The 27,810-nt window shown below is 36.9% G+C and overlaps 1 protein-coding gene across 1 annotated transcript in view; it reads left to right on the top strand.

The window, feature by feature from the left end:
* Positions 1-26,487, top strand: part of SLX4IP (SLX4 interacting protein) — a 77,517-nt gene extending 51,030 nt beyond the window's left edge. Inside the window, 5 exon segments of the mRNA XM_071740276.1 lie at positions 6,805-6,882; positions 10,483-10,571; positions 23,133-23,242; positions 24,739-25,552; positions 25,555-26,487. Of these exon segments, the coding sequence (XP_071596377.1) occupies positions 6,805-6,882; positions 10,483-10,571; positions 23,133-23,242; positions 24,739-25,552; positions 25,555-25,575 (1,112 nt within the window). The 3' untranslated portion in view covers positions 25,576-26,487.
* The last annotated feature ends 1,323 nt before the right edge of the window (positions 26,488-27,810 follow it).

Below are 27,810 nucleotides of genomic sequence, written 5' to 3'. Positions count from 1 at the left end.
ATTTGCCAGCATTTAAAAATATCCTTATATTCTGAGTAGTTATAAACACAACAAGGGCCTGTTCTGTGAAAAAGCAAAAAACGGTGAATCTCTGTTACTACTTCCTTTATTCATGCAACAGCACGAAATGCATACTGTTTCAAGTCCATACTCGTCTCTTAGAACTCACTTGCTTTTGAAGTTTCTTCTATCCTAACATCTAGAGGATAAGTGGAGTCATGACCATCAACATCTACGTCTTGGGTCCACTGGGCTATTCAAACAGGAGTCCTCAAAAAAAAAGAGACAAGAATGTTTGTTGCTTCCATATATCAAGATGAGCTTTGAAGAAACTACCTTTTCATGTTCTTGCTATCTTTTTAAAGTTCTGCTGAAGATAACCTCTTAGAAGCTTTTCTTCCCTCTCATTCTCTCTCATCATCTCTTCAGTGGCAGACTGTTGGGTTTTTTTTACCAACCGCAAAGGTTCTGAAGCCACGTGATGCAATATATTCCTGACACTTTTAGTGATCCTTGCCTAGAAACCTTGCTGTCTGTAGAAGATGGAAATGTTTATCAGCTGTGGGAGCTATAGGGTTAAACCCCTTTCCTCTCAGGGAAGAAGTTTTGCAGAAGTTTTTTCCTATTGCTGGGTAAAAGAATAGAACCTGGAGACCTTTGACTGACTTTATTTGAAAATCTTTCAGCATTGTAGTATTGGCACCCATGATTATGTTGTTTTAATGATCAGTAAGGGGATTTAGTCGTGCCTCGTAAATTCTAAAGGACTCATTTCCACTTTTTGGTTGAGTTTTTGTGCTAGAAGAGTCTTTGCTTTGTAGAGATTCCTGATGTTTAAAATACAAAATCAACCCTTTCAGATATTTCGTGGCATCAAATGTTTCATGAAGCTCATAGATATATTCAATTGAGGGGAAAAAAAAAAAAAAAAGAGAGAGAGAGAGAGAGGATGAAAGGACTTTTTTTTTCCTTTTGAAAGAGGCATGTGCTTTAAAGGTGACTGTAGCATTCCCTAGTGCCCTGGAAGTCAAACTTGTCACTATCACGGTGTCTGTGTGTCTGTGTTTAATTTTAGGTAGAATGTACCTTATTTCTATCATCATCAGGCATTTGGTGATGTAAGTGACAGTGGTTCATTTGGATACAGCTGTTTCTGCAGATGTGACAGCAGACAGTTTTAACTAAGCAGCTACTTCACAGTGATGTGGCCACTTTGAAGCTCCTGCTAACTTGTCAGACAGGGTTTCTCTTAGTTCTTGGTCTCATGCAGGTGCTTAAAGAAGTTCAGGCAAGTGGCTTCCTCTGGAATACTGCTTATATCTTCACAACAGTGAAGATTTATACATAGGTTTAAATTCACGTGTTAAAGCCCATGACATGCAGTTAATAATAGAGTCATTGAGTCTGAGATCAACAAAAGGGTGAAATAAAATCTTGCCTCCTATTAGAAAACAGTTATCTGTGCTAATGGTACACTGACTATAAAGTACATTGTTCTATAATTTATCTGCTCAAATGCATTAGCAGGTGGTGCTGGTTATTACTGCTGAAATATTACAAGTGGGCATGAAGAGACTGTATTTAAAGAGCTGTATCCAGGACTGGATCAACCTGCTTCTCTACCTCAACTGTTAGTGAGGGGAAGATGGTCTTTTTCCTTCAGAGCTGGTGTGTTCTCAGGACCTCCATCAGGTTCATTTCTCTTATTATGGCCAGATGGCCTCATACATGCTTTTTCTTCTCAGTTCTTTCTTCCAGAATACCCATGATAAGAAAATGCCTTATCCTGGTTACAATTTGGCCAGTATAGCCCTGATTTCTAAATTAATTTTTTACCTCTCTGCCTTGTCCTGCAACCCTGCTCTTGCATTTCATAAAATGACTCAGTCCAGTTTCACTGTTAATGGCTCATATTCTGAAAGTTATAGAGAGCATGCCATGTCCAGCTGTCAGTGTTCTAATAGCAGAGAGGATTATGCTAGGCATATCTCATCCTGTCTTGATCAAGTTCATTTAAAGGTTAATGTCTTTCTTCCAATCAGTGACCCTGTTCCCTGATATGATAGGACCTAAATCTTGTCATCCCTCCCCATCCTTCATGGGACAGATCTCTCACTGATGGTTTTTTTTTTTTTTTTTTGGCAACTGTCCTGCATTCAGAAGATTTACCAGATAGAAGAATAGCACTAATACTCATGGAATTGTGAAAGAGTAAGGAGAAAAAAAAAATCAGTTATCTGTTTAGTTTAAGCTGACTGTAAGGCATCCTGGAAAAAGAGCCACAAATTACATCACTGAGTATATTTGTAGATACAGGAGTTTGCAAAATTAAACCCTTCAGCAATACTCACTCACTTAATGCTGCACATAAGTCTTTTCTCTCTCTCTTTTTTTTTTTTTTTTTTTTTTTTGTGTGTGTGTGTGTGTGTATCCTCTATATATGTAAATTCAATGACCTGAGTGGTTTTTTCTTAGATATTAAACTTTATTTATTTTTATACTGTATGGCCTTTATTTTACATGGATCAGTACATGTTTTTCTGGGCTGTTTAGATTGTTCTATTTGGTGTACAAAATTTGCACTATGTGAAGATTCTTGTCATTAACTATGAAGTTAATTTTGTATTTTTGTGGAGGTGTATGTATATGTGTCTAAGATATTAGAGAAATTCTGTACCCATTCTGAACACCAGAAAAGGCTCAGGAAGTCTTGAGAGCTTTTGCATCTGCTGTCTTGTGGAGGCTGACCCTATCTAGCCTAGACTTAAATGCCAACATTTGGTTTGAATCGCTACTAAATTAGAAATGGCAGCCAACTCTGGAGCACGTGCTATGAACTTGAACATTTGTTTTCGGGAAGGAAAGCTGCACAATTAACAGTAAGTTTAGAAGAAAATGTTCTCTTTTTGTTTTGTTTACAAACGATCAGAAGTTTGGGTTTGTTAGTGAATAATTTTAAGTGAAGAAATATGACTGCTAAAAAGCAGCGTAATAATATGTCTGTTGAGCACTTTGAAGATGAAAAGCTCTAAATACTGTAAACATTATTACCTGTATAGCTTAATCTGTATGGAATAATTAGTATAAGCAAAATGTAGATTTTTTTTTTTTAAATATACAATATAGTGTTTCAAAAAGACAAATGCACCTTTATACACTATTTACTTTTACCTTGTAGCAAAAGAAAGTCATGCTTTTATTTAATATCTGTGTGTCGCAATGATTTACTTTGTTGTTACTTTCCAAATATAGGAGCAGTCCTAATCCAGAACAACCTGTGAGAAATACGAAACATGTAGGCTGGGGATTAAAATAGGTGTATTTTTCTTAAGATGGTATAAAAATACTGTATGATGAGAAATAGGTGCCTGTCAGATACGGAAATGTTTGGGGGGAGATTGGCCTTCTGAGGCTTGTAGTGTGGCTTTGGAGAAGACTTGACTGAACTCTGTTTCAGAGCTGTGCAGGTGCCAGATTGCGCTGGGAAGTGAACATCTGCCAGGCTGCTCCAGATAACTCAGCAGCTCAGAGGCATTTTCCCAGGCTCCCAAATGAATGGTCCGTAATAGCCGTGGGAGAGGGCTTCCCACTGCTCCACACTGTACCACAGCCTCTGTTTGGCAGCCTTCTGGAAGTGTAAGTCAGCTTGGCTGTGGTTCTCTTGGAAAACAAGTGTTGCTGAATAGTCTTAGAGTGTGGAGTCAGGGTCTGATACTTCTCAGTGCTGTGGGACTATGAAGTATAACAAGTAGGACAAATTACCATTCCCTTAAAAGGCAGCACTCACTAGGGTTTTTTCAGCTGAAACTGAACTGTGGTTTTTCTAGAACTACTTTTATTGTCTCACCTTTTGGGTCCCAGGGCTTGGAGGGGTTTTGGGTTTGGTTTTTTTTTTCGGGGGCGGGGGGGGAGCCGTGTTTGGGGTTGTTTTTGTTTTGTTTTGTTTTCCTTGTTTGTCTTTGGTGCCTGGATATATGTGCACCAAAACTGGTGCACAGTTTTGAAGTACAAAAAACCCAAAACTCCAAATCAGTAAAATCAATTTTATTTCTGCTTCGTTGATAAGCTGCAAATGGAGCTTTATCTATGTTGCACAGTAAAGAGGAAATTGAAGACTGGGACAGGTGGGTTTGCTAAGCTCAGTGGGATTTCTGTCTATATTACTGGCTGCAAAATACTGTATGTAGCTCGAGGTTAAAATTTCTAAGGTGTTCTTAAAGGAGTTTGTACTGGACCATTTGGTACGTATCAGTTGGTCCATTCTTCCTACAGATGTAAAAAACAGGTTTTGGTCCCTGCTGAGTACACACTAGCCATTTTCCCTGGAGTATACTCCACAGCTTGCCCAAAGCCAACTTTGCTAGTATATAAATGATGTTGATGGTGGACAAGTTTGGAATTGAGAATAGATTTAGACTTATGTTGAGTCACTGTAAAAAGTTCTAAAAGCTGCAAGTTACATGAGTTTATTAAATGAGAAGGTTTTCTTGTCAGACTTACATTTTTAGTTTCTTATTTCATAAAGCAGACTGGTTAATTGGATAATAGATTTCTCTTGAAAGAAGCAGAAAGAGTATATAATATTTTTTATAGTTCTGCAGTAACTTTGGCAACTTGAAAACTAACTCCGACTATAGGTTAAGTCAGATGGATGTGTGCGATACATATGAAATATAGGTATCTTGAATGTCATAAAATTTTCTCACAGTTAGCAGTAAGTAACAGCAAATCATCTCTTCAGGCTTTTTCAGTAAAGTCAAGTATTGAATAGTCAAGAAAACTAAAATTATTTTCTAGTGTTAGTCCCTCTGGGCTGAGCCTAAGGTGCAACTCCCTTTGAAGGCTTTATATAAGTTTCAGGATTAAGCTGACACTGCAAAAATAGTGTAGAGATGTCTTCATCTCTTAATTTCTTAGAGGTAGATGTTCTCTTCCAGATAACAGTAACTAGCTGAATCAAGGGCCTCTAAGAGAAATTTGAAGCTTTGTTCAGGCTATTAGTCAATCAAATGTGATTAAACACTTCACCTTGGAAAATACCAGGATAAAAAGAAAAATAAACAGATGTATATGTCACTGATTCATAACAGAATTTAATGAATGAAGTATTGTTCCTTTCTATGCGGAAAGTGAAAGATTGATACTTTTTCATTTGAAGGTCTTCTTGAGAAAAATAGAATTGCAGTGTTCTAGATACATGGAGGTGGAAAGACTTTTTTATTAATATAAAATTCCAACTCTCTGGTCAAAGATTTGTTTCCAAAGTTGTACTTTTATGACTGTTACTTTTTCATTAACCTGTAATAACTTATTTATATACAGGGAAAATTCCTTGACTTGGCTAACCCTACTAACAATGCTGAAGAATTTTGTATGCCAAACTGGAAATAGCTGAAAGTAATTTTCTTTAATTGTGCTCATAAATATACAGTTAATAAAGCCGGTGAATTACATCCAAATTTTTCTCTAGCACTCATCATCTTTAAGGGATGGTTCAACTTGTTGCATCTTGACTTAATCTCAAAGGGGAAGTCAAATTTTAGGTATCGTCCTGAGGGGAAGAAAAAAAGATGGATGATAAATTTCAAAGGGATTGATTGTGGTCAGTGAAACTATAGTTCTTAATGAGAAGTGATGCTGAACAGCACTTGATGGTGAGCTGCAGGTGATCTTGCACAAGTAGGAGTTTTGAAGAATGTGCAGAAGAAAGACGTGTTTGGGGACTTAAACCTGGAAATAGAACATGCCTTATTTCTGGCTCATTAGAGAGTTGGACTGGAACAAACAAGCTTTTCTTCTTTTTAAATGGTTAGAAGAATAGCATCACCACTTGGTTCTCTTAACTTTTCTGTGATAACTTCACTTAAGAGTATCTGACTGTCTTGGAAGTAGCAATAATTCAAGCCTTGCAACACCTATCAGAGTTAGGGGAAATACCCTTTTTCCCATGTTCATTTTAGTGAGGTGTACAGAGGAGGAGTCAGATGCTAACTTCTTTCAATTTCAGTAGGAGTTAGGTTGCTAAATACGTTCATGAATCAGGTCTTAACTGACTGATTTATTCAAGGTCATTTGGGAATTATAAAACAAAAGTAAAAGCTGATTTCCTTAGCTGTAGTCAACAGTCTCTTTACTGTATTGTAATCCTTACTATTCTTATGCTCCTGGTGCACATGGATTTCTGTCATTCTCGGGAACAGAAACTGAAGAAGCCTCAGTATATGTTACAGGTATCTGCTGTGCTAGCCAGTCTAGATTCATCTGCTTGTAGGTTTTGAGGAGTTTAAATGTATGCATTCTCACTAAATTCAATGATATTGCAGAAAATTAAGACCTTTCATGTTTATGGGGTTTTATAGCCGTTATTTTTTCTTTCAGTATTGAGTATGTCACCTTTCTATAGAAGGCAGCTGAGAGACTGGTCATCTGTAGTGTTTTTGTAGAAATTAGTAAGAAAACATCATAGTGAATATGGCGTGAGCCTATTGGAAAAGTGACCATGACACTAGGCTATTAAGCAGATGACAACTTGATTAATTGATTTAAATTTATTTCTCCGGTTGGATACCAAAACTTGGTGATCAGCAGTTTTTTAGATTTTTCTCTGTTTCAGGTACTAATTTCTTGAGACCTCAGTATGAGCAGATTTAAAAAAAAAAATGTTCCTTTTAAAATTATGTTTTCTTTTGTATTCTTGAACTGCTTCATTCTCTCAACCCTGTCTTCACAGATGTGCAATGCTTTGAGACCAGAAAGCCTGAAATACCCTTACACTTAATATTATCCCTTTGTTTTGTGTTGCAGCCAACAGTCTTCACATTACTGCTTATTTTATGAAGAGATGGGTTAATCTTCGTTGTGCTGTAGGGAAACATTATCGTGGTAAGAAATCAATTTCTTATAGTTTTTCTTAGAATTTTGCATTTCTTGAATGAAAAAAAGAACATAAACTGATATTTTGTCTGATTTTGGTCTGCTTAATCAAAATTTCATTCAGAGCTTGGTTTTTGGTGTTTTGGTGTGGGTTTTCTGTGGCTGGTTAGTTGGTTTGTTGTTTTGGTTTTGGGTTTTTTTTTCCAGAGGATATTTCCTGGGGAAAAAAAAAGTGTTTCTTTAAATATGATGGATTTTTTTTGTTAAACCTAATTTTAAATTTGTCTATGCCTTGCCCCAGGGTAATCAACTAAGCCACACCAAATTCTGTAAGTATAATGAGACTCAGCATTTTACTGAGTCTCAGTACGATGAATCAACCAGAGTTTGCGTTATGAATCACTTCATTATTGCTCGAATGTCTTGTGACATCAACTGTACAGTACAAGTGTATGCAAGAAAAGGCTTTCATTCACCTCAGTGCTATAAAATCTTTACGTAGGTGATGTCATTGGACCAGATATTTTTTCATGTTTTCTCAAGTCAAGATGCTCTTTAAGGAAGTGATGCCAATCCTGTCCTGCCAACAGCTATGAAAAGGAGCTATAAAAAAAAATTTTAAAAATTAATTAGGTGCCCTTAAAAATACTGAATAATTGAATGTATATTTTTAAGAATATCTTTTTTTTCATAGGGATTCCTTATATTCATAAATCGCAGAACCACAGAATGGTGATCACCTAGTTACAACCCCCCCCCTCCATGGGCAGACACACTTCCACTAGACCAGTTTGCTCAAGGTCCCATCCAACCTGGCATTGAACACTGCCAGGAAGGGAGTAGCCACAACTTCCTTGGGCAACCTGTTCCAGTGTCTCACCCACCCTCACAGGAAAGAATTTCTTCCTAATGTCTAACCTAAATCTCCCTTCTTCAAGTTTTAAACCATTTCACCTTGTCCTCTCACTACACACCTATGTAAAAATCCCTACCCCAGCTTTCTTGTAGGCCCCCTTCAGATACTGCAAAGTCGCTATAAGGTCACCTCGGAGCCTCCTCTTGTCCAGGTTAAACAGCCCCAACTTTCTCAGCCTGGCTTCACTGGGGAGGTGCTGCAGCCCTCTGATCATTTTTGTGGCTCTGCTCTGGACACATTCAAGGAGCTCTATGTCCTTATGTTGAGGGCTCCAGAACTGGACACAGTGCTCGAGGTGGGGTCTCACAAGAACTGAGTAGAGGGGGAGAATCATGTCCCTTGACTGTCTGTCTGTGCTTCTTTTGATGCAGCCCAGGACCTGGTTGGCTTTCCTGGCTGCAAGCACACGCTGACGGCTCATGTTGAGCTTCTGGTCCACCACCACTCCCAAATCCCTCTCCTCAGAGCTGTTCACAATCCTTTCTCCTCCCAAGCTGTATTCATGCAGTGATTGCCTCAACCCAGGCGCAGAACCTTGCACTTGGCCTTGTTGAACTTCATGCAGTTTGCACAAGCAAACTTCTCAAGCCTGCCAAGGTCCCTCCAGTGTGTTGACTTCACCACACAGTTTGGTTTCATCAGCAAACTTGCTGAGGGTGCATTCAATTCCACTGTCCATATCAGTGACAAAGATGTTAAATACGACTGGTCAAGGCTCTCTTCAAATCCCAACTAGTTGTTTTCTAAGCTCATATTGGTGGAAGAGATTGGAGTGTTGAGTTTCAGCATTTCATCAAACTTGGTCTCTCAGTCTCCTGGAAGAATAGTTAGAGTAGAATAGCAGAGTCCCTGCACTGGTATCTTAACTTGGCTTCTGTGTATTAAATCTGAACTTTTTTAAAACATCAGTGAATGTTTAAAGATACTTTTGTTTTGTTTGGGAGCAAGTGAAATTGTTATATAACGATAAAAATGTGTAATTGAAATGAACTTGCCCTACTAGTGCTGCTGGAATTAGAGTCTCTGATGCTTCAGTCAAAACTTTACTTCCACATGCAGTTCTTGATAAGAAAGGAGCTTCATTCTGCTTAGTTTCAGTCCCAATAAATAGCAAAATAAGACTATTTCCTAAAATAAATTAAATCATTTGGCCTTATAAAGGCCAATAAAAGGCTTATTGAGCCTTATAAAAAAAGAATCCTGCATACTTGGTTGGTCATGATCACTCAATATCTAAAGCAAACTTAGATAAGAGGCTGTTATTGGAACTCAACATAACAAATAAAGCCTTTGCAACAGTTGTCCAGCTTTTCTTTTGGAACCCATTTTGAAGATGTCTGTAGACTGCTTGCAGTTTGAAACCCATTGTTCTATAACTTTGTGAGTGAGTTTTCATGTTCTGAGGACACAAGCAGAGAAAGAATAGTCTGGACATAAGGCACAGTGTGAATACCTTGGACACAGTTTTCTGAAAAGAATCTGAAAGGCTCATTTTGCTGACACAAATACACTTGAGGTCTCTGTGGATTCTTTTTCAACCAGAGTCAAATGCAAAGTAAACCGTTTCAACATTCTCATCTTTCACTGTAATGATTCTAGAAAATTCCCTTCAGGTACATGCTTAGTGGGCTATGGCAAGCACCAATGGGATGTGATCTTGTGGAAGAAGCAGTACCTTCTAGAGAGGCAGTAACCCATATAGAAGATCTGATTGTCACTGGAAAATTGTGTGCATTTTGCTGATACCCTATTTGTTGAGGAGATACTCTACCAAAAACTCCCAAAACAACTGAGGTCAACCTTGTGTTTTTTGTTTATGCCTCATCTCCTTCTTGTCCCAAAAATAGGGTATTACATCTTGTTTTTTAAGTATAACAAATTTAAAAAAAAAAATTTAAAACTATTTTTTAATAAAACCAAAACATAAGCTTAACCCACTAAAAATGAAACAAAAAAGAAAGAAACAAATAAAAAACATGTGCTGAAAATATGAATGTAGTAGTCTTGAAATAATCTGATATATAACATGACAAATTATCCGGCTATGCTTTTTTCATAGTGTTGCTAGATACTGGATAAAGCTTTGTCTAGTCTATTTTAATCTGAGAACCCTTCAATTTTTTTTTTTTTTTTGTAAATAGAAACTTTGTTGTGTTCATAACAAGCCATGTGATCTTGAGTAAAATATGTAATTCTGTGGCAGTTAACCAATTTATTTAAATGACTCCAAAAATCATTGTAGTTGGAGTTTAAAACACTTAGCCTTGTGCCAAGACCTGATTAAATATGTTGTGCTGTATTGCAAACATAATCGACAGTTTTGTAATGGAAAGACTTATCACCAGGAGAGCACAAACAAAATCATGGTTAAGTGGCTTGATTGCTGGCTCTGTCTGCTATATGTGACCAAGGGTGCAGGTGGACTGATCTGCAGCCATGACTCTATCCTCTTGGGCACTAAACTTACTCTGGCATTGATTTTTTTTCATGGTTTAAAAAAGCAAAACAAAAGGAAGGATTGGATGTTGAAGAACGTAGGTAAGCAACTAGTGGAGTATATGAAATCAGTTAGTGTGCAATTTAAAAAATAAATTCTTTTTTAACTAAAATAACACAAATATATGTTGTCATTATGTGTGATTTTGAATATAGTAATAATTTTTGTATTCTTCTTTTCAATTATTTTTGTGTAGAGCTACGTGTGTTTCCTGACAGGTTTATAGTTTGTGTCAGTAAACTTGAATCTAATCCAAGTACTTGGACGTGGGAAAATGATGTACTGGTATGTACAAAACAATTCTATATGTTTTATGGTTTATTTTATAGTAGTAAAATAAATGTTTATGTATAGATGTAGTTTGCATATTTGTTACTGTCATCTTGGAACCGGGAAGTTGCATTTTCAATTGGGTAGGAAGTATTCAAAAGGACATCTTGAAGTGAGTCTGAAGCAGATGAAAATGTGAATTTTTGAAAGTGCAGCATTTTCTGAGGTGTATGGGGCTCAGAGGAAAAGAACATTTAGAAGAGGCAGGGAAGGTTTTAGCACCTAGATTTAAGGATCTTTTTTCCACTTTATGTTTTGTCCTTCTAATGTTTTACTTTCCAGAATTAAGATGGGCAGTTTTTAATGTCCATGGGCTTCTTGTATTTTTTTTCTTAGCACTTGTTCTGCAAAACTCAAATGGATCAGTGCTAGCTGTGCTGGGAAGAAAATCCCTGGGCATCTATGGAGAAAAAAACACTGTTGTGTAATTAAATGCCATAAAGAATTCTACTTAAATATTTTATCCTGAAGGCTTTATCAGGGTCAAAGGCCTATGAATTTTATGCAGCTGATAACTTCTAGTTGTCTCAGGAGTGTTCACTTTGACCCAGGTGGCCTGCTGTATGGCAGGCAGACACTATAGTCAGAGTGAGTCAGAATTGGACACTTGAGGTCTATGCATATTTTAGTAGCTTATCTTAGATGTGTTAAAGTAGAATTGAGCGTTGGGAAAAAAAAGTTTTTCTTCTACTTGCTCCACTTACTATTTTTTTAAAATACCAGAGTGGTTTTATTTATTATACTAACTGCAGAACTAACTGCAGATTTTATTATTGTGATTAGATTGGTAAGTATCCTTAAATGTCAAAGGATCAAGCAAATGTTTTTCTCTCTCTCAGAAGAAAAATGTAACTGCTTTAGGATTACTTTGTTATTTTGAAAATTATTAGTTTCTCAGTATTGTATTGAAAACTATTAAGATGGTTTAAGTAGAAAACCCTGTAGACAGTTTGAGATTTATTTTTTTTTGGGGGGGTGGGGAAGGGCTGTTCTTGTTTAAGTATCTCTCATGAGATAACCAAGTCCCTTCTTTGGTATTTTTGGTCTTTCCATAAAATAAAAGACAAGAAGTTTTCTATAGTTTCTTTCACATGATTCTGTCTAGTAAAGAAAAGGCAATTGAAAAATGTAATGTTACGCCTTCAGCATAGCTGTTTCAAAATTTGTTCTTGTTCTGTGGAAACTCCTTGTTGCTTAAAAAAGGACTTTAAACATTTTTGTGTTAAAAAAAGGGTTCTTAGAGGGATCATAATCTAATCAGTATAAAAACCTGTGGAGTTTGCTTTACTTAGAGCTGGCTGGAATGGTTATTGTAGTATGTTGGTTGGAGACAATAAAATAAGATTATCCCTAAACCGTCCTTCCTGATTTGAAGAACTGACAAGATGTGAACAGACCCTCAGAAAGTGTTTTGGAGTTTCTTTTTAGTTCTTGCCACTTTAATTTAAAAGGTGCACTCAGACTGCTTTGTTTATCCAGAATTTCTACTGTATGTTAGTTGTGATTTTGTCATATAGTCCAGTTCAGTACTGTGCCAAGTTGGGGGAGGGTTTGATTGACACTGAGCGGTAATGCAGAGTTTTTTGCACTGCAGAAGTAAAGACTTAAGTATCTGCACTTTGTGTGTGTACTTTTCTCTGTGCAATTTAGACTAGACTCTAGACTACAGAAGACCACCCAGAAGACCTTTCCACTTACATACTCCAATGTATTCTGTCATGGGTGAAAAATGAGGCATATGTTTTGTTTTCCTCTATATGTTGTTTGAGTTTGAATAATTTCATATTGTTGCATGCAAGTGCTTTTAAACTTTTAATCAGCTCACTCTTGCTTTCCAGGGCCTATCTGTGTTTTATAAAACTAGCTGACTATAAGTTAATGGAGACTTTGTCACTTGTGTTGCTGAATGTCATTGCACACTGTGATTGACTTAAAGACTTAGCAAGTGCTGGTATGTGGGTTGGGTCAAGCTTTTGTTTCTCAGCTCTGTGAAGACAAATTAGGCTTAATGCCCTGCTTCCCCATTACTTGGTACCAGTTTTATGGCAGACTGATACAGACACATTTCTAGCACTCATTGCAGCTCTGTCTTCACCTATCTTCAGCACTTTTTAAAAACTTATTTATTTATATATTTATTGCCTTTTCACTGCCTTTTAGACTCTTCACTGTATCTTTGAAATAGACTGTGCTTGAGCCAAGAGTTTCAAGAGATAATAGCCAAAAATAAAATTATATTCTTATTTCCTACATCACAGATAAGGTCATTATTAGATTGCTTAGCAGTTATTCAGAGGCACAAACCTTAGCATTAATTGCCAAGAGAAGCAATTTGAAGGCTTTTGTGATGGATCTTGCAAGACCAAGGAAAAGGTGGCTTAAGCAGTCTGTCAAATTGGCTTTAAGCTTGAACTAATAAAATATTTGAGAACACTTCTAGGGAGTGTAGCTCAAATAAAATACAATAAAATCTATTTATATGTAATTTCCTATTTTCTAAAATCTGTGTAGATATGAGTGTTCCTGTGGCCATATCTAAAAATCAGGCTGCAGGCAGTAATAATAATTTTGGAAGAAAGGAAATCTCTATTAAAGAAACAATACAGAAAGTTATTGAAAATACATGAGCAAATTGGAAGTCTCAAGTAACAGATGAAAGAATAGCTTGGCTGATTAATGCTAAGTTTAAACATATAAACATTGTTTCCTGCTTTACCAAACTGTATTTGTAATCTTGAATTGTTTTAATGTACTCTTGTAATAGTTTTATCTTGAAAAAGACTACAGTTTTGGGAACATGGCAAAAGAGGAAACCCAGGGAAATATGTAAGAGCTCTAGAGAGATTAGTCATCTTTGTCAGTGAGTACATTTTCTTGGTGATTATTACGTAGAGCTAAAATGGAAAATTGGAAATGGGTTATCTGAAGAAACAGTGGAAATTGAAATGGGTAGAAGGCTTCTTGAAGGCTTGTGAGCATTTGAAAATGGGCTAACAATGGAGTTTCATTGATAAACACACTGGCTTTATACTAGGATCTATGAAAGGAAGTAGTTGTAGGGAAAGCATGAAAGGAGGTTAAGCTAGTGCTGATTTTCAAGTGGGAATTTGAAATTACTGCTCATGTGAAATCAGAAAAGAAAGTGAGGAAAAGGAGAACCTGTCATGATTAAAATGATCTGAGTATTTCCACTGACTGTGCCTTGTTAAGTTACAAAAAACATACAAAAACAAAGATTATTTTTCAAACAGCCTGTTATTAAAAAAAAACCACACCGACCAACAACAACAACAAAAAAAATGCATGCAGGTACACCAGGAGAAGTGCTAAAAGTCTGCTGAGTGCTTTTTGAGTCCCAAAGTAAATGCAAACTGTTGCATCTTCATACATCTGATTTTATAATTCGTGTCATTGTAACATACTTCAGGTACATTATCTTTTTAAAAAAATTATAGGAGCAGAAATAACAGTATTTGCTTAGATTATGCTGGAAAGTCTTCTGGTTCTTTCATAGGGATGTGTACACTTGGGTATAATTAACGAGACTTTGAACAGAGTATATGCTGCTGGAACAGGTGTCTGCTGGAAGGTAGAATGAAAACTTCTTTCAGATAGCAGCAATTTGTAAAGATTAGTAGAAGACTTCATGTGGAATTTAGTTATCTTAAGTACTTTAAAGACTGTTCTATTGTAAAGTGATATCAGATTGGGTAGGGGAAGAAGGAAATGCTGTGAAATACAATTGCACAATTCACACTGTGTAAGTGCTAATCTTTGCATGGAACTGTATGTTTGTGTATACAAATAGAGTATCACTAAACTGCTAAAAAGATGAACTGCTGTAATGGTCAACCACTACTGAAAAGGTCAGTGTACGTTCCCTGTTAGCTGCAGCTACATATTCCATTCTGGTTTCAATTGACCAAGTGATTCTTCATTTGAGAAAGAATTCATTGACTTGATGCAGCAGAAAACTATTTATTTGTGAAATTTCTCTGGTTTTTATTGGAGGTTTAGTTTTTCTGTCATGTTATTTCACTGAACTGACTTGTCCTGTACCCATACAGTTGCCAATTGTGACACAAAAAAGGTTGCAGGAGCATGCAGCCAGGTTTTGGATCAAGAGAGCAGAACCCCAACCCTTTTGTAGCAGCTGATAGTTACCTTGATGTGGAACTAAGCAACCCTAAACACATTAATATTACATTTGTTTTAATACTTCCCTGTTGATGGTTTTCAATTTTATTATAATTTTTTTAAATGTCATAAAATCTGGTTTTATGTGTTTCCAGATCGTGTTTAATTCTCTGTCACTATAGGAAACAGCTAGAGGAAAACAATCTTAATCTGCACTTAAGAGAACTGTAGTGTTTGGTACATTTTTCAGAAAGGCAGAGAGGGTAAAGTGCAGACTAAGGAACCCTATCCATATGCCACATGGTAGAGCTGATTGAAAAAACTTCTTTCATATTTGAGTTTTTACTTCAGCGACATCAGGCTTCTGTCACTTTTTTCTTTTTTTTTTTTTTTTGGGGGGGGGGGGTGTTGTTTGCTTGTTTTGGGGGTTTTTAGTTGCTTTGCATGTTCAGCTTTCAGCTGGATCACTTCAGTCAGACTCTTAATTTGAGTGGTGTTGATGCAGAGACTTGGCAGGACCATGTGTTGGGTAAGGGTGGGATTTCCTTTTCAGTGTCAGGATAGCTGTAAATTATCTTGAATCATAAGACTGCACTCTGAGATGCTCTGTCACAAAGTAATGATACCAGTTGCTTTGACCTGGTCATAAAGAAGAATGCTTCGGCAGTTTAACAATATTCCTTTTTGTTCCAGCTTTCTGCATCTTCTCCTTGGAGACTACCACTCCTATAGCAGAGTTTGCCAAAAGGCCTGCATGCCTGCATCTCATCTTGCTGCATATCACAGTCTTGTGGATTCAGGCTTACCAAACATCCCTTATTTTTAAGCTGGTGCATTGAATTGCAGGAGAGAGTTGCTTGGGTGTGTGCATGCCCCCTTCTGCCAACCCTGCAATGGAGGAACTTCCTGCATAAGGGGAGGGAGGATACCTGAGAGCAGTAATGCTGTGAATTGCCTCAGTGAGATTTGTCTGAACTTGTCCTAGTTTCTTCTTATAGCTCACAAACTGACTGATTTATTTTGTGCCTGGCGAAAGTCTAATAGCTGTCTGCTGTTTGTTACATTAATGATCCAGAGAAATGGACAAATGATGACATGAAATCTGACACAACTGTTTCAATTAGCCAAGACTGGAGAAGGCTGTGGAGAACTTCAGAGAAACCTCACAGAGATGAGGGGCATTAGAACTGTAAATTAAAATCGTCTGTTGATAAATGCCTAGTATTTTTACTGAAAAGATCAATTACACTGTACATGTGTAGTGCTGAGTTAATTAACTATGTGATCTCTGGAAAAAGGCCAAGATATTGCTACAAGGAACTGATGTGACAGTCTTTGTTCCATAGCATTATTTATCTGAAAAGCAGACAGGTTATTAGAGTGCATATGGAATGATAGGAGCAGTAGTACTTAAATTGTCTTAAAGCAAATAAGTAAGTTGAATTAATCTTCAGTAAAAGATTATCTACCTCACTGTGCAAAATCCAGATAAAGGGTAGCAGAAATACAAAAGGTCCTATAACTGCAGTATAAATTATTAAGCACATAAAATATTTCTATATGAAGCAGTCTTCAAAAAGCAGGGACAAACTGAGTAATCCCTTACTGATTTTTAGTAGTTGCTTCTTATATGGGCACTGCAGTTGATTGAAATGTAACTACTTAGCAGCATTCACAAGATCTCATTTGTCAAAGCCTTGTGGTTATTTAAGATATTATCATCTGTCATCATCCTTTCACCTCCTTCATTTTCCTCTCCCCTCTCGCTCTCCTGCTGTCACAGCTTACACTGGTGGTTAATGTGGATTTGAGCTAAGAATGATGTTCTTTCCTCTCTGCAGACTTTAAGAGGACAAGCACCTCCAGCAAAGGTGTGGGGTGTAAGGCTAACAGTGCTGATGCTTAAACCTACAGAGAACTGAAAGTTTTGTTGACCTGCTCTGCACCTGCGAGATTTTGAGGACTCTAGGGCATTAAAAAGTTTAAGTTACTTCAGATTTTTATAATAATTCTCTGTATTCCTGTTGGACAAAAAATATTTGACGATTTTTTTCTTTTTAATTGTTTTAAAGAGCAGTCCATTCCTCATCCATCAGCTGAAAACTGTTATGACGGATAGGAATTTCATATCTTGACTCAACAGTAAGCTGAAATATATGATGATAAAGTTCATGGAAGGATTTTTGAACTATTTGGTTGAAATAATTTGAAGGGACAGATCCCCAGTGTGAGATCAGAAATCGTGGGGTCTTGGGTTTGACGATATTTTGAAAACCAAGCTAATACATTGATTAAATTGTTGACCAGTAATTATCTTCTGGGCTGTGCAGTTCTGCCTCTTTTACATATTTTCCTTCTCTAAAACCAGCAAGATCAATAGTATTAGTTATTCTTTCCAAGATCTCCTGCAATTGTTAAACACTATTGTAACTATGTAAAGAGAACAGTTATATTTTAAAATAGACTGTTATTATCCAGATATTTTTTTTTTGTATGAAATGAAGCTTTTAAGCAGGTGAATGATGTTGCTTTCTACATCATGTGTAGTGTGTGTGTTTGTGTATATATATATATATGTGTGTGTGTGTGTGTTATATAAGTAGCATTTTGTCATGTCATATAAGCCATGCTATATCTGGAAGCATAAATACAAAGCTGACTTCAGTGTTACTGGTGGGTGTTTAGACATCTGTGCTGGCTGACTGAAACCCATTTAGATTTGGCTGGCAGATAGTGGATCTTCATGTCAGACTGTTAAAAGCTGTAATTCAGGATTACAGGAGTTTCTTGCTTTTTCAGGTACTCATGTGACAATTAAGTAGTAGATTCCTTCCCTCATGGTTTGCAAGTTGGGGAAAGGGTTTGGAGTCCCCCATAAAATTGCTATCTTATTTCATTTAAAAAGTCTTTAAAGTAAAAAACCCTTATATCTCACATGTATGTCCCCTTTCATAGCTGCTGGAGTCAGGAACCTTAAAATTGATAGGAAAGACTAGCTAAAGAATTCATTTTTTTTAAGACATTGATTTCCCTAAAAAAAAAAATTTAGATTTTTCTTCAGTGTCATTGAGAGAAGCTGTTCCAGTTGAAAAGCTGTTGTCTCTGCTTCCACTTCTTATCAGTGGACACTTTCTCTGAAGATAGAATCTGAGTCTTGTAGCATCAGTATATAAAATCAGAATGATTAATAGCTCAATTACTTAACATTAATTTTAACGCTTTTTGCCTTCAAGCAACTACAGCATGTGTCACGTCCTTCTCAGTATGTAAATAAATCGTTTGTTTCAGCAGCACCTTCTGTGGCTTTAGAAAGTGCTATGTATGTTCTTGCTCTTTCTGTAACAGATGTGTATCTGTTTTTAAAAAGGCCCTCCAGACAGTTTTAGGTTTTTTTATGAAACATCACATTTTACTTCTTTTATGCCATTTATAGTTTATTAGGAATTTTTCTATTATCTAGCAAGTACTCAAATGCAAATCTAGAAAACTCTGAATTTCTGAATTTTTCCAGTGTAAAATATGATGAAAATGCAAATAAGAGACTTGAAAAGCAAGAAGGTATTTTCCTTATAGAAGTCTTGTGCGTTAAGGGAATCTGATGATGTGCTGGGGACCTTTGGAGTGTTTAGGATTGCCAGGATTTATGTAATGCGTGAGAAACCTAGGTTCACACACCTTGTATTTTGAGAAAGTGCAATGTGTATCGCAGAGGCTTATAACAGGTTGGGTCAACTTTTGGACTTAATAGTACAGACCATTAGGGACTCCAGATCCCGTAAGATCCATGGTGTCAGATCAAAATTAATTTGGTAGTAGGTAATTAGGACTGTACTGATGCAAGAGTTGACTTTTCTTTCTGTGCTAGGTCACATAGTTATACAGTTCTCCTCCTCACTGGAGATGCAGTTTTCTCTGGTTGTTTCTCCAATTTCAATCTTGAAAAGAATGTAATTTTTTAAAACCATCATCATTCCTTAAGAATACCTACTTCTAATGAAAAATCAGTATTCCCATTTGTAACATGGAATGATCCTTAGTTTCTTTTACTGGAACTTACTGACATACAGTAAACATAGAGCAACATTCTACAAGTCCTATCACAGAACTGTATTTCTGTGTGAGGATAATATCCATTTCTATTTCTGCTCTTGGAGAAATTCTCTGAGTGTTTTATTATCTCTAAGAGATTATAAGTAGAATTGCTAGGACAGATACATCACTATATTGGAAGCACTGAAATATTTGCATCGTGAAATTGTGAGAAACTTTTCCGTTATGTGGGATGGGAGAGGGGAGAAGACTAGACCCACAGTCTTGTCTGTTGATTTTCTTTCAGTTATTTCACCTGTTCTTTCAGGTGATAGTATCTGATTAATCCTTCACTGACAAACCTCTTCACTTGCTTTAGGAGCCCTTTTCTGTTTATCAGATTGGGAAGAGTCTTGTGTGACCTCTCTGATCTGCCAGTCATCTCTTAGTACAGTTTTGAGACCTAAAGGGTTATCTTAGATTGTTGAGCTTATGATACTGCTTAGAGTGACATTAAGAGAAATCCTGCAATTGCAAGCTTATGTAAAGCTCCTCTAGATAACTGTTTCTGTGTGATTCCTTTTACTAATTTAAATTTTATTAACTTGTGTGTGCTTGGGATAATACTTTACTTCATTGCTTTGTCTGCATTATTATATTCAGAGTCCCTTCCCATATGGCACTCTGATACTAAGTTTGATTTATTGGACCCATTGATGTTTTCTATTAAGTATTTTTTGATGAGCAAGTTGAGCCACATCGATAAATGCAATGTGTGTTTTCTATTGTGCTTTTTTTTTTTTTTTTTTTTTTGTGTCAATGAGAAGGGAAATTTGATTATCCCATAGTGTTACTTGCTAAGTACATAAGCATATGCAATTCTTACCCTGAGCATAGTAAGAGACAACTGGAAAATATAAAACTAAATAAAGGGATGGGAAGGGGGGCAGTGTTGTTCACTTCAAAAATTTTTCTTCCAGCCCAGCATCCCAAACCCTGGACTGAAAAAAAAAAAAAAAGATTTTGCACGATTATTACTGCCAGGCTGGAAATGCCAAACTTTTCACTCTTCTTCAGGATAATAAGTTGGAACGTTTCATCACTAGTGCACATCCATGAATAATTCTTTTACAGATATTTAATGATGTATTGCTGAATTTAGCTGTTCCGAAGAGAGCTGCAGATGGCAGTCACCACTTTTCATTTTTGAGGGTTCTTTTTCATTTTGAGTGATATGGTAAGTTGAGTAAGATAGTAAATGAATTAATTTTTCATTCAGTGAGACCTAAAGTAAGTATACTATGTGCCTACAAGTCACATTTCTTCGTAGGTCTTAATAGAGGTTTTTTCCCAGACATCTCTGGATAAGTACTAAAGATCTTAAAATCAAGTTTTGAGAGGCCAGTATAACAGACAGGTAGGGTAGTAAAACTTTGTAAGCTTTATTTCCGCAGGCTAGTTTTAGTGACAAAAAGGATTTTAATAGCACATATTTCTAACAGAACTTGACAGTTCAAGGGCTTAAGAAGCATTTTAATCTTTTGTGCCCACCCAATCTCTATACAAATGTAAATATGTCTGTCTTTAACAATTTGCCAAGAAATGTGGTATTAATTTGTTAGCAGCAATCCCACTCCCTGCAGCTCTTTCAGAATCAAGTCACAAGTCTGGCGGTGCTTTGACGTTTTCCTCTGTCATGGTGTCATTGTTTATATGATGTCTGCTTCTGCTGTCCTCCTTTTTATGCCTGGAATATTTTTCTTTAATTATCTCACTGCCTAAAAGGAATTTGGGATTACTAGACAGGATGAGAGCAGATTAGCTTTTTTTCTTCAGCAAGTCTTGAAGTTCCCATAGGAAATAAATAGTATTCCCAAAACACATAGTGTTTTTTATTTTTTTTTTAATTAACTAAAATTATTAAGTCTAATAAAGAAAATAAAGGAAGTATCACCAATAATGGCTGAGTGTCTTAGTAGTATATGGAGTGCCCATTGTTGTTATTTATGACTCTTTCTGCCTTCTATTGTGGACTTATTCCAGCCTTAGGGAGTTTACATCATTCCTAATAGCAAAAGGCTCTCTGGTTCCCACAGAGTCTTTCAAAGACTGACTCATATGCCTTATGTTAATTGTTCAGCTCTCAAAATACAGCACTTACAGGGTGTGGTTCCGAGGGGAAAATCTACTGTACTTAGAGGGCATGTTCAGAAGTGTTTCACATATAAATCATTTTGATTTTTAATTTTTTTAATGCCTTAACCCTTTTCTGTCACTGCTTTATGTGATAAGCTACTTGAAAATAAAATAAAAGTCTGACAATGGCATAGTGACGGAATGTGTTAGGCCTTCTACCCTGGACCTGACTCAAATCAAGAGTGACATAGTTTTGTCATTTTTGCCTCTCTTCAGGGTCTGCTCTTCACACCCTGGCGTGACGGTACACCCAGGCAGTGATCATGTGCTGTTCATATTCAGCTGCATGTTAGAACTGAGGTTTGTTGCTTACCTACAGTAGCGAGTACGTGTGGACAGGAACTGTCCCAGTCCTCCTCTGGATTTGGTACAAAGTGCTACTTTCCACCCATTGTCTACCACATCTTTAGCAGACCCTGCAAGCCTGTCACACCGTGCCACGCTGAAGAAGATTTAAGACACATTAGCCTTCAAATGTTTCTGGTTGTGCTGCTGTTCTTTGGCAAAGTAAGAGTGCTCTCAGCTGCTTTGATGCAGAGTGATTATGCAAAATGCTTCTGAGTTGTGTGAATCTTACTGGAAATCAGAATAGTTCCTACAGACTTTACAGTGAAGTCTGTTGGCAAAGATACTAAAGTATCTTAATATTCCCTTCTTTAATAGTTTACAAAACAGGAAAATTTACTCAAATTATGACAGTACATAATTTGAACAAGAATAGAAGCAGCAATTAATTCCTCAGATTAAACTAGTTAGGCTTGATTTCTGAGGTTGAAATCACATTGCATGTATGCCCCATGTGTTTTCTGTCTGCTTTAAACACACGTGTTGCACCATTAGTGGACAGAACTTCATGTGTTTACCAATGAACACAAACAGGTTTGCATAATTTGTCTCTGAAACAAAGGCTCCAAACAGCTGTAGTTTTCTTAACTGTGGAAATAGTTTTGTTTCTTTGCCTCACTATGCTCTTTCTGCTTACAAAACAGGAAGCTGTTTTCCTGGCTTATTTTTCTGGAAAGAGTCCTGAGGTTTACCCCCTCTCGTTTAAAGCAGAAATAAAAATCATGGGCAGAGCTTAACCCCCTACAAGTGACAGGTTCCTGAGGAGTGTTCCAGGCAGCAATCATGTACATGCTTTGGCCTTGTGCCTCTGCAGTCTTTCTCTGCTTTCTTCTGTTCTTCCGTACCGCCTAGCTCCTGCCTGCTTAGCTTCACAGTGCCAAGCAAGAAACAGAATAAATGAGCACTCCCTACATTTGGTGTGCCCCAGTCAGCCCATGCAGGCTGATGAAGAAAAATGCTATCAAAGAAGATGCACAAAGCCTCTTTTCTTCTTGTCTTTGTCACATTTTTTTTTCTCTCCTCTCCATAGCCTCACAGATAATACTTTTTTGAAGCATGTAGTTAATAGTGAAGTCAGAAAATGGCCCTTCTCTCATTGAGATTGTTTCGTTGTGAAAGGAAATGCTCACAGCTTGAAGAAAAAGAGCATTTTCCTTCCCTCCCTCTCACCCCAATCTCTATAAAACTATGGTGCTGCTGTTAGCTGAGACCAGAAAGAATTCCCCTGTTGTCCTGTAGTAGCCAACCAATACAGTCTGTGAGTGTTTTAATGTTAGTCTTAAAAAGTTTTAACCCTTGCTACCTTAAATGAGCAAGTATCACTCTCTAGGTTTTTTGTTGTTTTGGTTTGGTTTGGTTTGGGTTTTGTTTTTTAAGCATGGAAAATTATGGGTGTTCTTCTGAGAATAAGTATATAGACCACTGCGCCAGTCAGTCTCTTCAGAGAAAAAAACTGACAAACATGCTCCTGTCTGCAAGAGAGATTCCTGGCATTTGTCACAGTTTGAGCCACAAAGATGTCAAATATTTGCCAACAGTTTCCTCAGACAGCTTGGAAAGCTACATCCTTTACATTACAGTCTTGTTTATTTGTGGTATATTTTAGCATATGAAGTATGTTTGTTGGGAGTCTGAAAGGGGCGGGAACTGACTAGACTCCCAAATATTAAAAGATTAAACATTATTCTGTTTCTCTTAGACTGCTCAGATCGAAATAATAAAGAACATCTGTAAGTCTCAGTACTAGAACTGGAGTTTTTTGTTGAATAATCATAGCTTGATGTGTCATGGTATTTTCTTTTGGAGCAGAAAGAAGAACTTTCCAATGGGACGTCTGAGTATTTTACTGAATCTGCTGAGAACAAGAAGCTTAAGATTACTCTGAATGAACAAATAAAGCAAGACATCTTGAAAGAAATGTATGTCACTATTGTTTCCAAGGGGTTAGGTTTATAATCTGGTAAAATTTGGGTAAATAGAATCTAGCTTATGTGATAAAGCTTCAAATAATATAAATTATTTTACAAAAGATTATTTTAAATTACTAAGAGACTACTACTCTAGTGTGGATAAGCACATAAAATTATTGTTGTTGTTTTGTACAGCATGAAAAAAACTATTAACAACCCACACAGATCTCTCACATAATGCTAGGCAGAATCAAAACAGGGTGGGTTTTTTTTTCCTGGAATGAATCTCTGAGCCAAAATAAATATGTAATGTTTAAATCTGGTCATTGGAAAAGCATTTTTCAGCTGTATGTTTTGTTCGTGTTGAGGGTCTGCGGTATACTGTGATACTAGTCTGAATCTTTGGTCACAGTTGAAGAGTGTCCCTGGTCTAGCAGATAGGGAAGGCTCCTTGTCAGCTGAACATTTGACTGCTCCTTTGCTACACCAGGATGCCATTCTTGCACAAGCTGCCAGGATCCTTAGATCAGCTGTAGAAGTGGCAATTTGCTGTGAACAACAATTTGCTGGCAACTTTTTACCCAAGTCATCTCATCTGTGTTGTCTTTTGAAATAGTATTAGATTTGAAGCTGGGCCAGCTCTACCTGTTTTAGAAGAGCCCTCTTTCTGAGGAGTTAGATATGCCAACCTGAAAAAGAACAGCAAGAATAGTAATATCTTCATAGTAATATCTCTAGACTTAAAATTTTATCTAGGAAGCTTCAGTTGTTGTGCATCAAGTTCATCCTACAGCCCACGTGAAATCTACATTTGTAGGTGACACACTGATGAGAAGTGTTTATGCACTGACACTCCATCTGGCCCCTTGTGATTCCATTTTCCTATATAATTCCTTTTAGAATATCATCTACTTGCATTACCGAAGTCCTTCCCAGATGAACATGCTTGATACTAGATGAGCAGTGGTTAACTTGAAAGTAATGCTTTGAAATGTCCTGGGAAAAATTCCAGGGGAACATTCTAAAATAGAGATTAGAAACTCTCACACAGAGACATGCACACTGCCTCTCCCTGCCTGCCCCCTCTATTCTTTAGATATGCATTATGCATGTGAATATATGGGAATGGTTTAAAATCATTTAGGCACTTATGAAATACTATTTTATCTAGCCAGTTTGGGAAGGAATTCAATATGCTTATGCTGTGTTGACCTTTAACATCTGTAATGAATCCAGTTCTGCCTCTTGGAATAGAATGTGAACTCCTTCATGGCTTAGTCATTAATAAATAGGGTTCCCCTAGTGCAGTGGAAAATCAGATGGATAGCACTTGATATTATCCACACCAGACAAACATTACTGCTTGTCAAGATGATGTACATATGGGGTTCTTTCCACATTCAGAAAGGGTTGTTCTAGCGGTGTTTCACAGTTTGTAAGAAGGGACATAGAAGCATTGAGGAAATTTTTTTTTAATATAAAAACAAACTTCTTTTTTATTGCAGTGTGAAAAGGACAAAAACAAGTAAAAGTGGCACAAGCAAACCTCAAATCAGCGGGGACTCCAAGAAAGTGTATCTTGGCTCAGTGGACTCTCAGACAGGGAACAGAAAGAACGAATGTCAGACTACTCTCAGTCCTCAAGCTGAAATGAGATTTAGGAGTACAGGACTGCTAAAGGACTGCATAAATACAGCTGAGAGCAACTTGGAGCTTCCTGTTTTAGAGCTGGAAAATTATGTTAATCAGAGACAGCCGGATGATGTTAGCAGCCAGCAAAAACCTCACTGTGTGGAGCAGTTGAAGACAAGTCTTCTAAGCGAGAACCCCCCTTGTAGCTCTGAGTCAGCACTGCTATGTCCAAAACAAAGTCAAGAAGTGACCAAAACACAGGCTCAAGAAAAGAGTTGTGGTTCAGAAGAAAAGTTAGAGCATTTTAAAAAATTATCCTCCGAAGAAGGAGCTCCTTCAATTCCTAGCAATGCCCAGATGAGTAAGTGTGATGATGATTGTTTAGGTCTGTTGCTGAAGGAGAAGACCCCACGTAATTCTAGGTTGTTTCCTAAACAAGACATAAAAAAGACTGCTTCTGATGAGGAGTTACTAACTTTGGGTAAAAACCTCTCCCAGCCTCTTTCTGTGAGGAACAATACAGTGCAGACAGGGCAAAATGAGCCAAGCACAACTGCTGAATTGCCTGTGGTGCCACCATCTTGTTTAGAACAGCAGCCTGTGTCTTCGGAGAAGCTTAGCCAAAAAAGGAAAAAAGAAGCTGGAAATGGTCTCAGGAAGTTAAAACTACGAAGGCTTAACAAGTCTTAAAGTCTGAAATAGTACCATGATGGCATGGATAGACAGCCAACTTTGTGTTTGGAAAATGTAAGCAAAAAGTAGGAAGCAGTACAAAATAATGAAATCTAGTAAAAATACAAAGTCAACATTAGATAAGACTTTTAAACAAAATAAAGTGTCTTAGTCATTTGCAACTATAATGAAGATAATTCTGTTAAGTCTTTAGGAAGTAGATATTAATATTTTACAAACCAGTATAGTATTTGTAAAAAGAAAAATCTCTTTAAGTAATATTTTCTGACCAAGATTTTAGATCTATGTATGTATCAGTACTAATAAAAAGTGATGTTAGATGATGACAGCAAAAGTTAAAACCACTTTTGTGATCATTTGGCAGCTGCAGTTATTCAGTGTTTTGCTTGTTTCAGAACACGGTTTATTTTAGTTAAAAAAAATCCTTTCTCTCTCTGTGTTAGGAAGTTCATGGTTTATTCACATGATCTTCACAACAGTAAGGTGATAATTAAAGTCTCCCCTATCCTGTGGGGTTTCAAAGTAACTGGCTTCTGCTTGTGCAGCTTTGATATGAACATTTATTTCCAAGCAAAGTTGTGGATACAAGTGATCACACACATGGTCTTTGGAAGAATGAAGATTAGTTTTAGAGGTGCAGTCACCTGGATGTGCAAACATTGCTATTGGGAAAAGTTCATACATAAACAGGCATACACAGCTTCTTGCATTCTTGTTTCAAAACAAGGTCTTGTTTGTGTGCAAGGACTGTTCTTCAGGTGTTAGAGATACCTAGCTTATTTCTTATTTTAAGAGAAAGGTAGTTTTTAATTGCACATTGATTTTTAATACTGCTTTTGTGATTTATGTACTAATATGCTAAGGAAATGTAACATTTGTATCATGCTTATATTTTTTAAATGTTTAAAATAAACTTAGAAGCAATGTTCTTTCATCATTCTCTTAAAATCAGTGTTACCAGAACCATTTTATGTGAACTGTGAAAATTCTGCTGACACATACTTGTGACTGAGGAGATCCTTATTTAGGTACAGAGGAAGATTCACACTCGTAAGCATTAGAGTTGGTAGTGTAATAAAAGTCCGCCTGAGACTTAGTAGCTCAGCAGTTGACAGCAAGACACTCAGTTGAACAGCATCTTTCCAATGTAAAGAATTTCTGCTTTTGTCATAAATGAAAAATGCCTGCTAGAAGACATTTTCTCTTTTTTCTTTCAGCCTTTCTGCGCGGTGTTTCTCTCAGTGATTTACAGTTAGTTTGCTAATGCTTACCTATCTTCAGGCTCTGCACAGAGGTCTTTACTAGTAACAGCAAAACTGAGGCTGGAAATGAACCTGGGTTTGGAGGAAGAATAGCCTGAGGTATGTTTAATGTTGTCTTCTGTATGGACTTAAGATACGGGGCCAGGAAGGGAGTATAAAGCACCTTTTTGATTAATTGAAAGGATGTATAAGGACATTTAATTAAGTATTCAAATAATAAAAATTAATAATAATTAAAATGAAAGAATAATTAAATATTTAGGAATGATTAAAATTATAGTATTACTTAATATTTAATTAAAAGTATGTTTTTTCCAAGGGCATGTAGCGATGGGATGAATAGAGGTTTTAAGCTGAAAGAGGGTAGACTTAGTTTAGATATTAGGAAGAAATTCTTCAACTATGAGGGTGGTGAGACACTGGCACAGGTTGCCCAGGGAAGCTGTGTCTGCCTCATCCCTGGAAGTGTTCAGGGCCTGGTCGGATGGGGCTTGGAGCAACCTGGTCTAGTGGGAGGTGTCCCTGCCCATGGCAGAGGGGCTGGAAGTAGATGGTCTTGCAGGTCCCTTCCAACCCAAACCACTCTGTGGCTTATTTGAATAGAATAATTTGATAATTTATATTAAAGCATTAGTGTAGATTTTTTTTGGGTGGCTTCTTTTAAGTTTTTACAGTGAAAAAACTGATAAAGGATGGTACAAGGATATATTATAGACTGCAGTTTAAAATTACTGTCATTTCTAGTTTGCTTTTCCTTGGGTCTTTGAGATTATCTTCCTGGTTGTGACAGATGCCTACAGGAGAGGTTTAAGTGATTATGCAGTAACAGACCCATGTTGAGTTTATAAAATCACTTCAGTAATTTCATCTGTTCTGGTTAGGAAAAAGACTTTTTACTTGCTTTTCAAACTGACCAATACACTGGTTGTATCTGTGAAAAGTGTGAATGGTCTTGAGCAAGTATGCCCCAAACTGTTTCTGCTAAAAGTT

The sequence above is a fragment of the Heliangelus exortis genome, chromosome 3, assembly GCF_036169615.1.
Source record: "Heliangelus exortis chromosome 3, bHelExo1.hap1, whole genome shotgun sequence".
Taxonomy (NCBI): Eukaryota; Metazoa; Chordata; class Aves; order Apodiformes; family Trochilidae; genus Heliangelus; species Heliangelus exortis.
The sequence above is the reverse complement of the archived record's forward strand: the minus strand, read 5'-3'. Positions and strand labels throughout refer to the sequence as shown.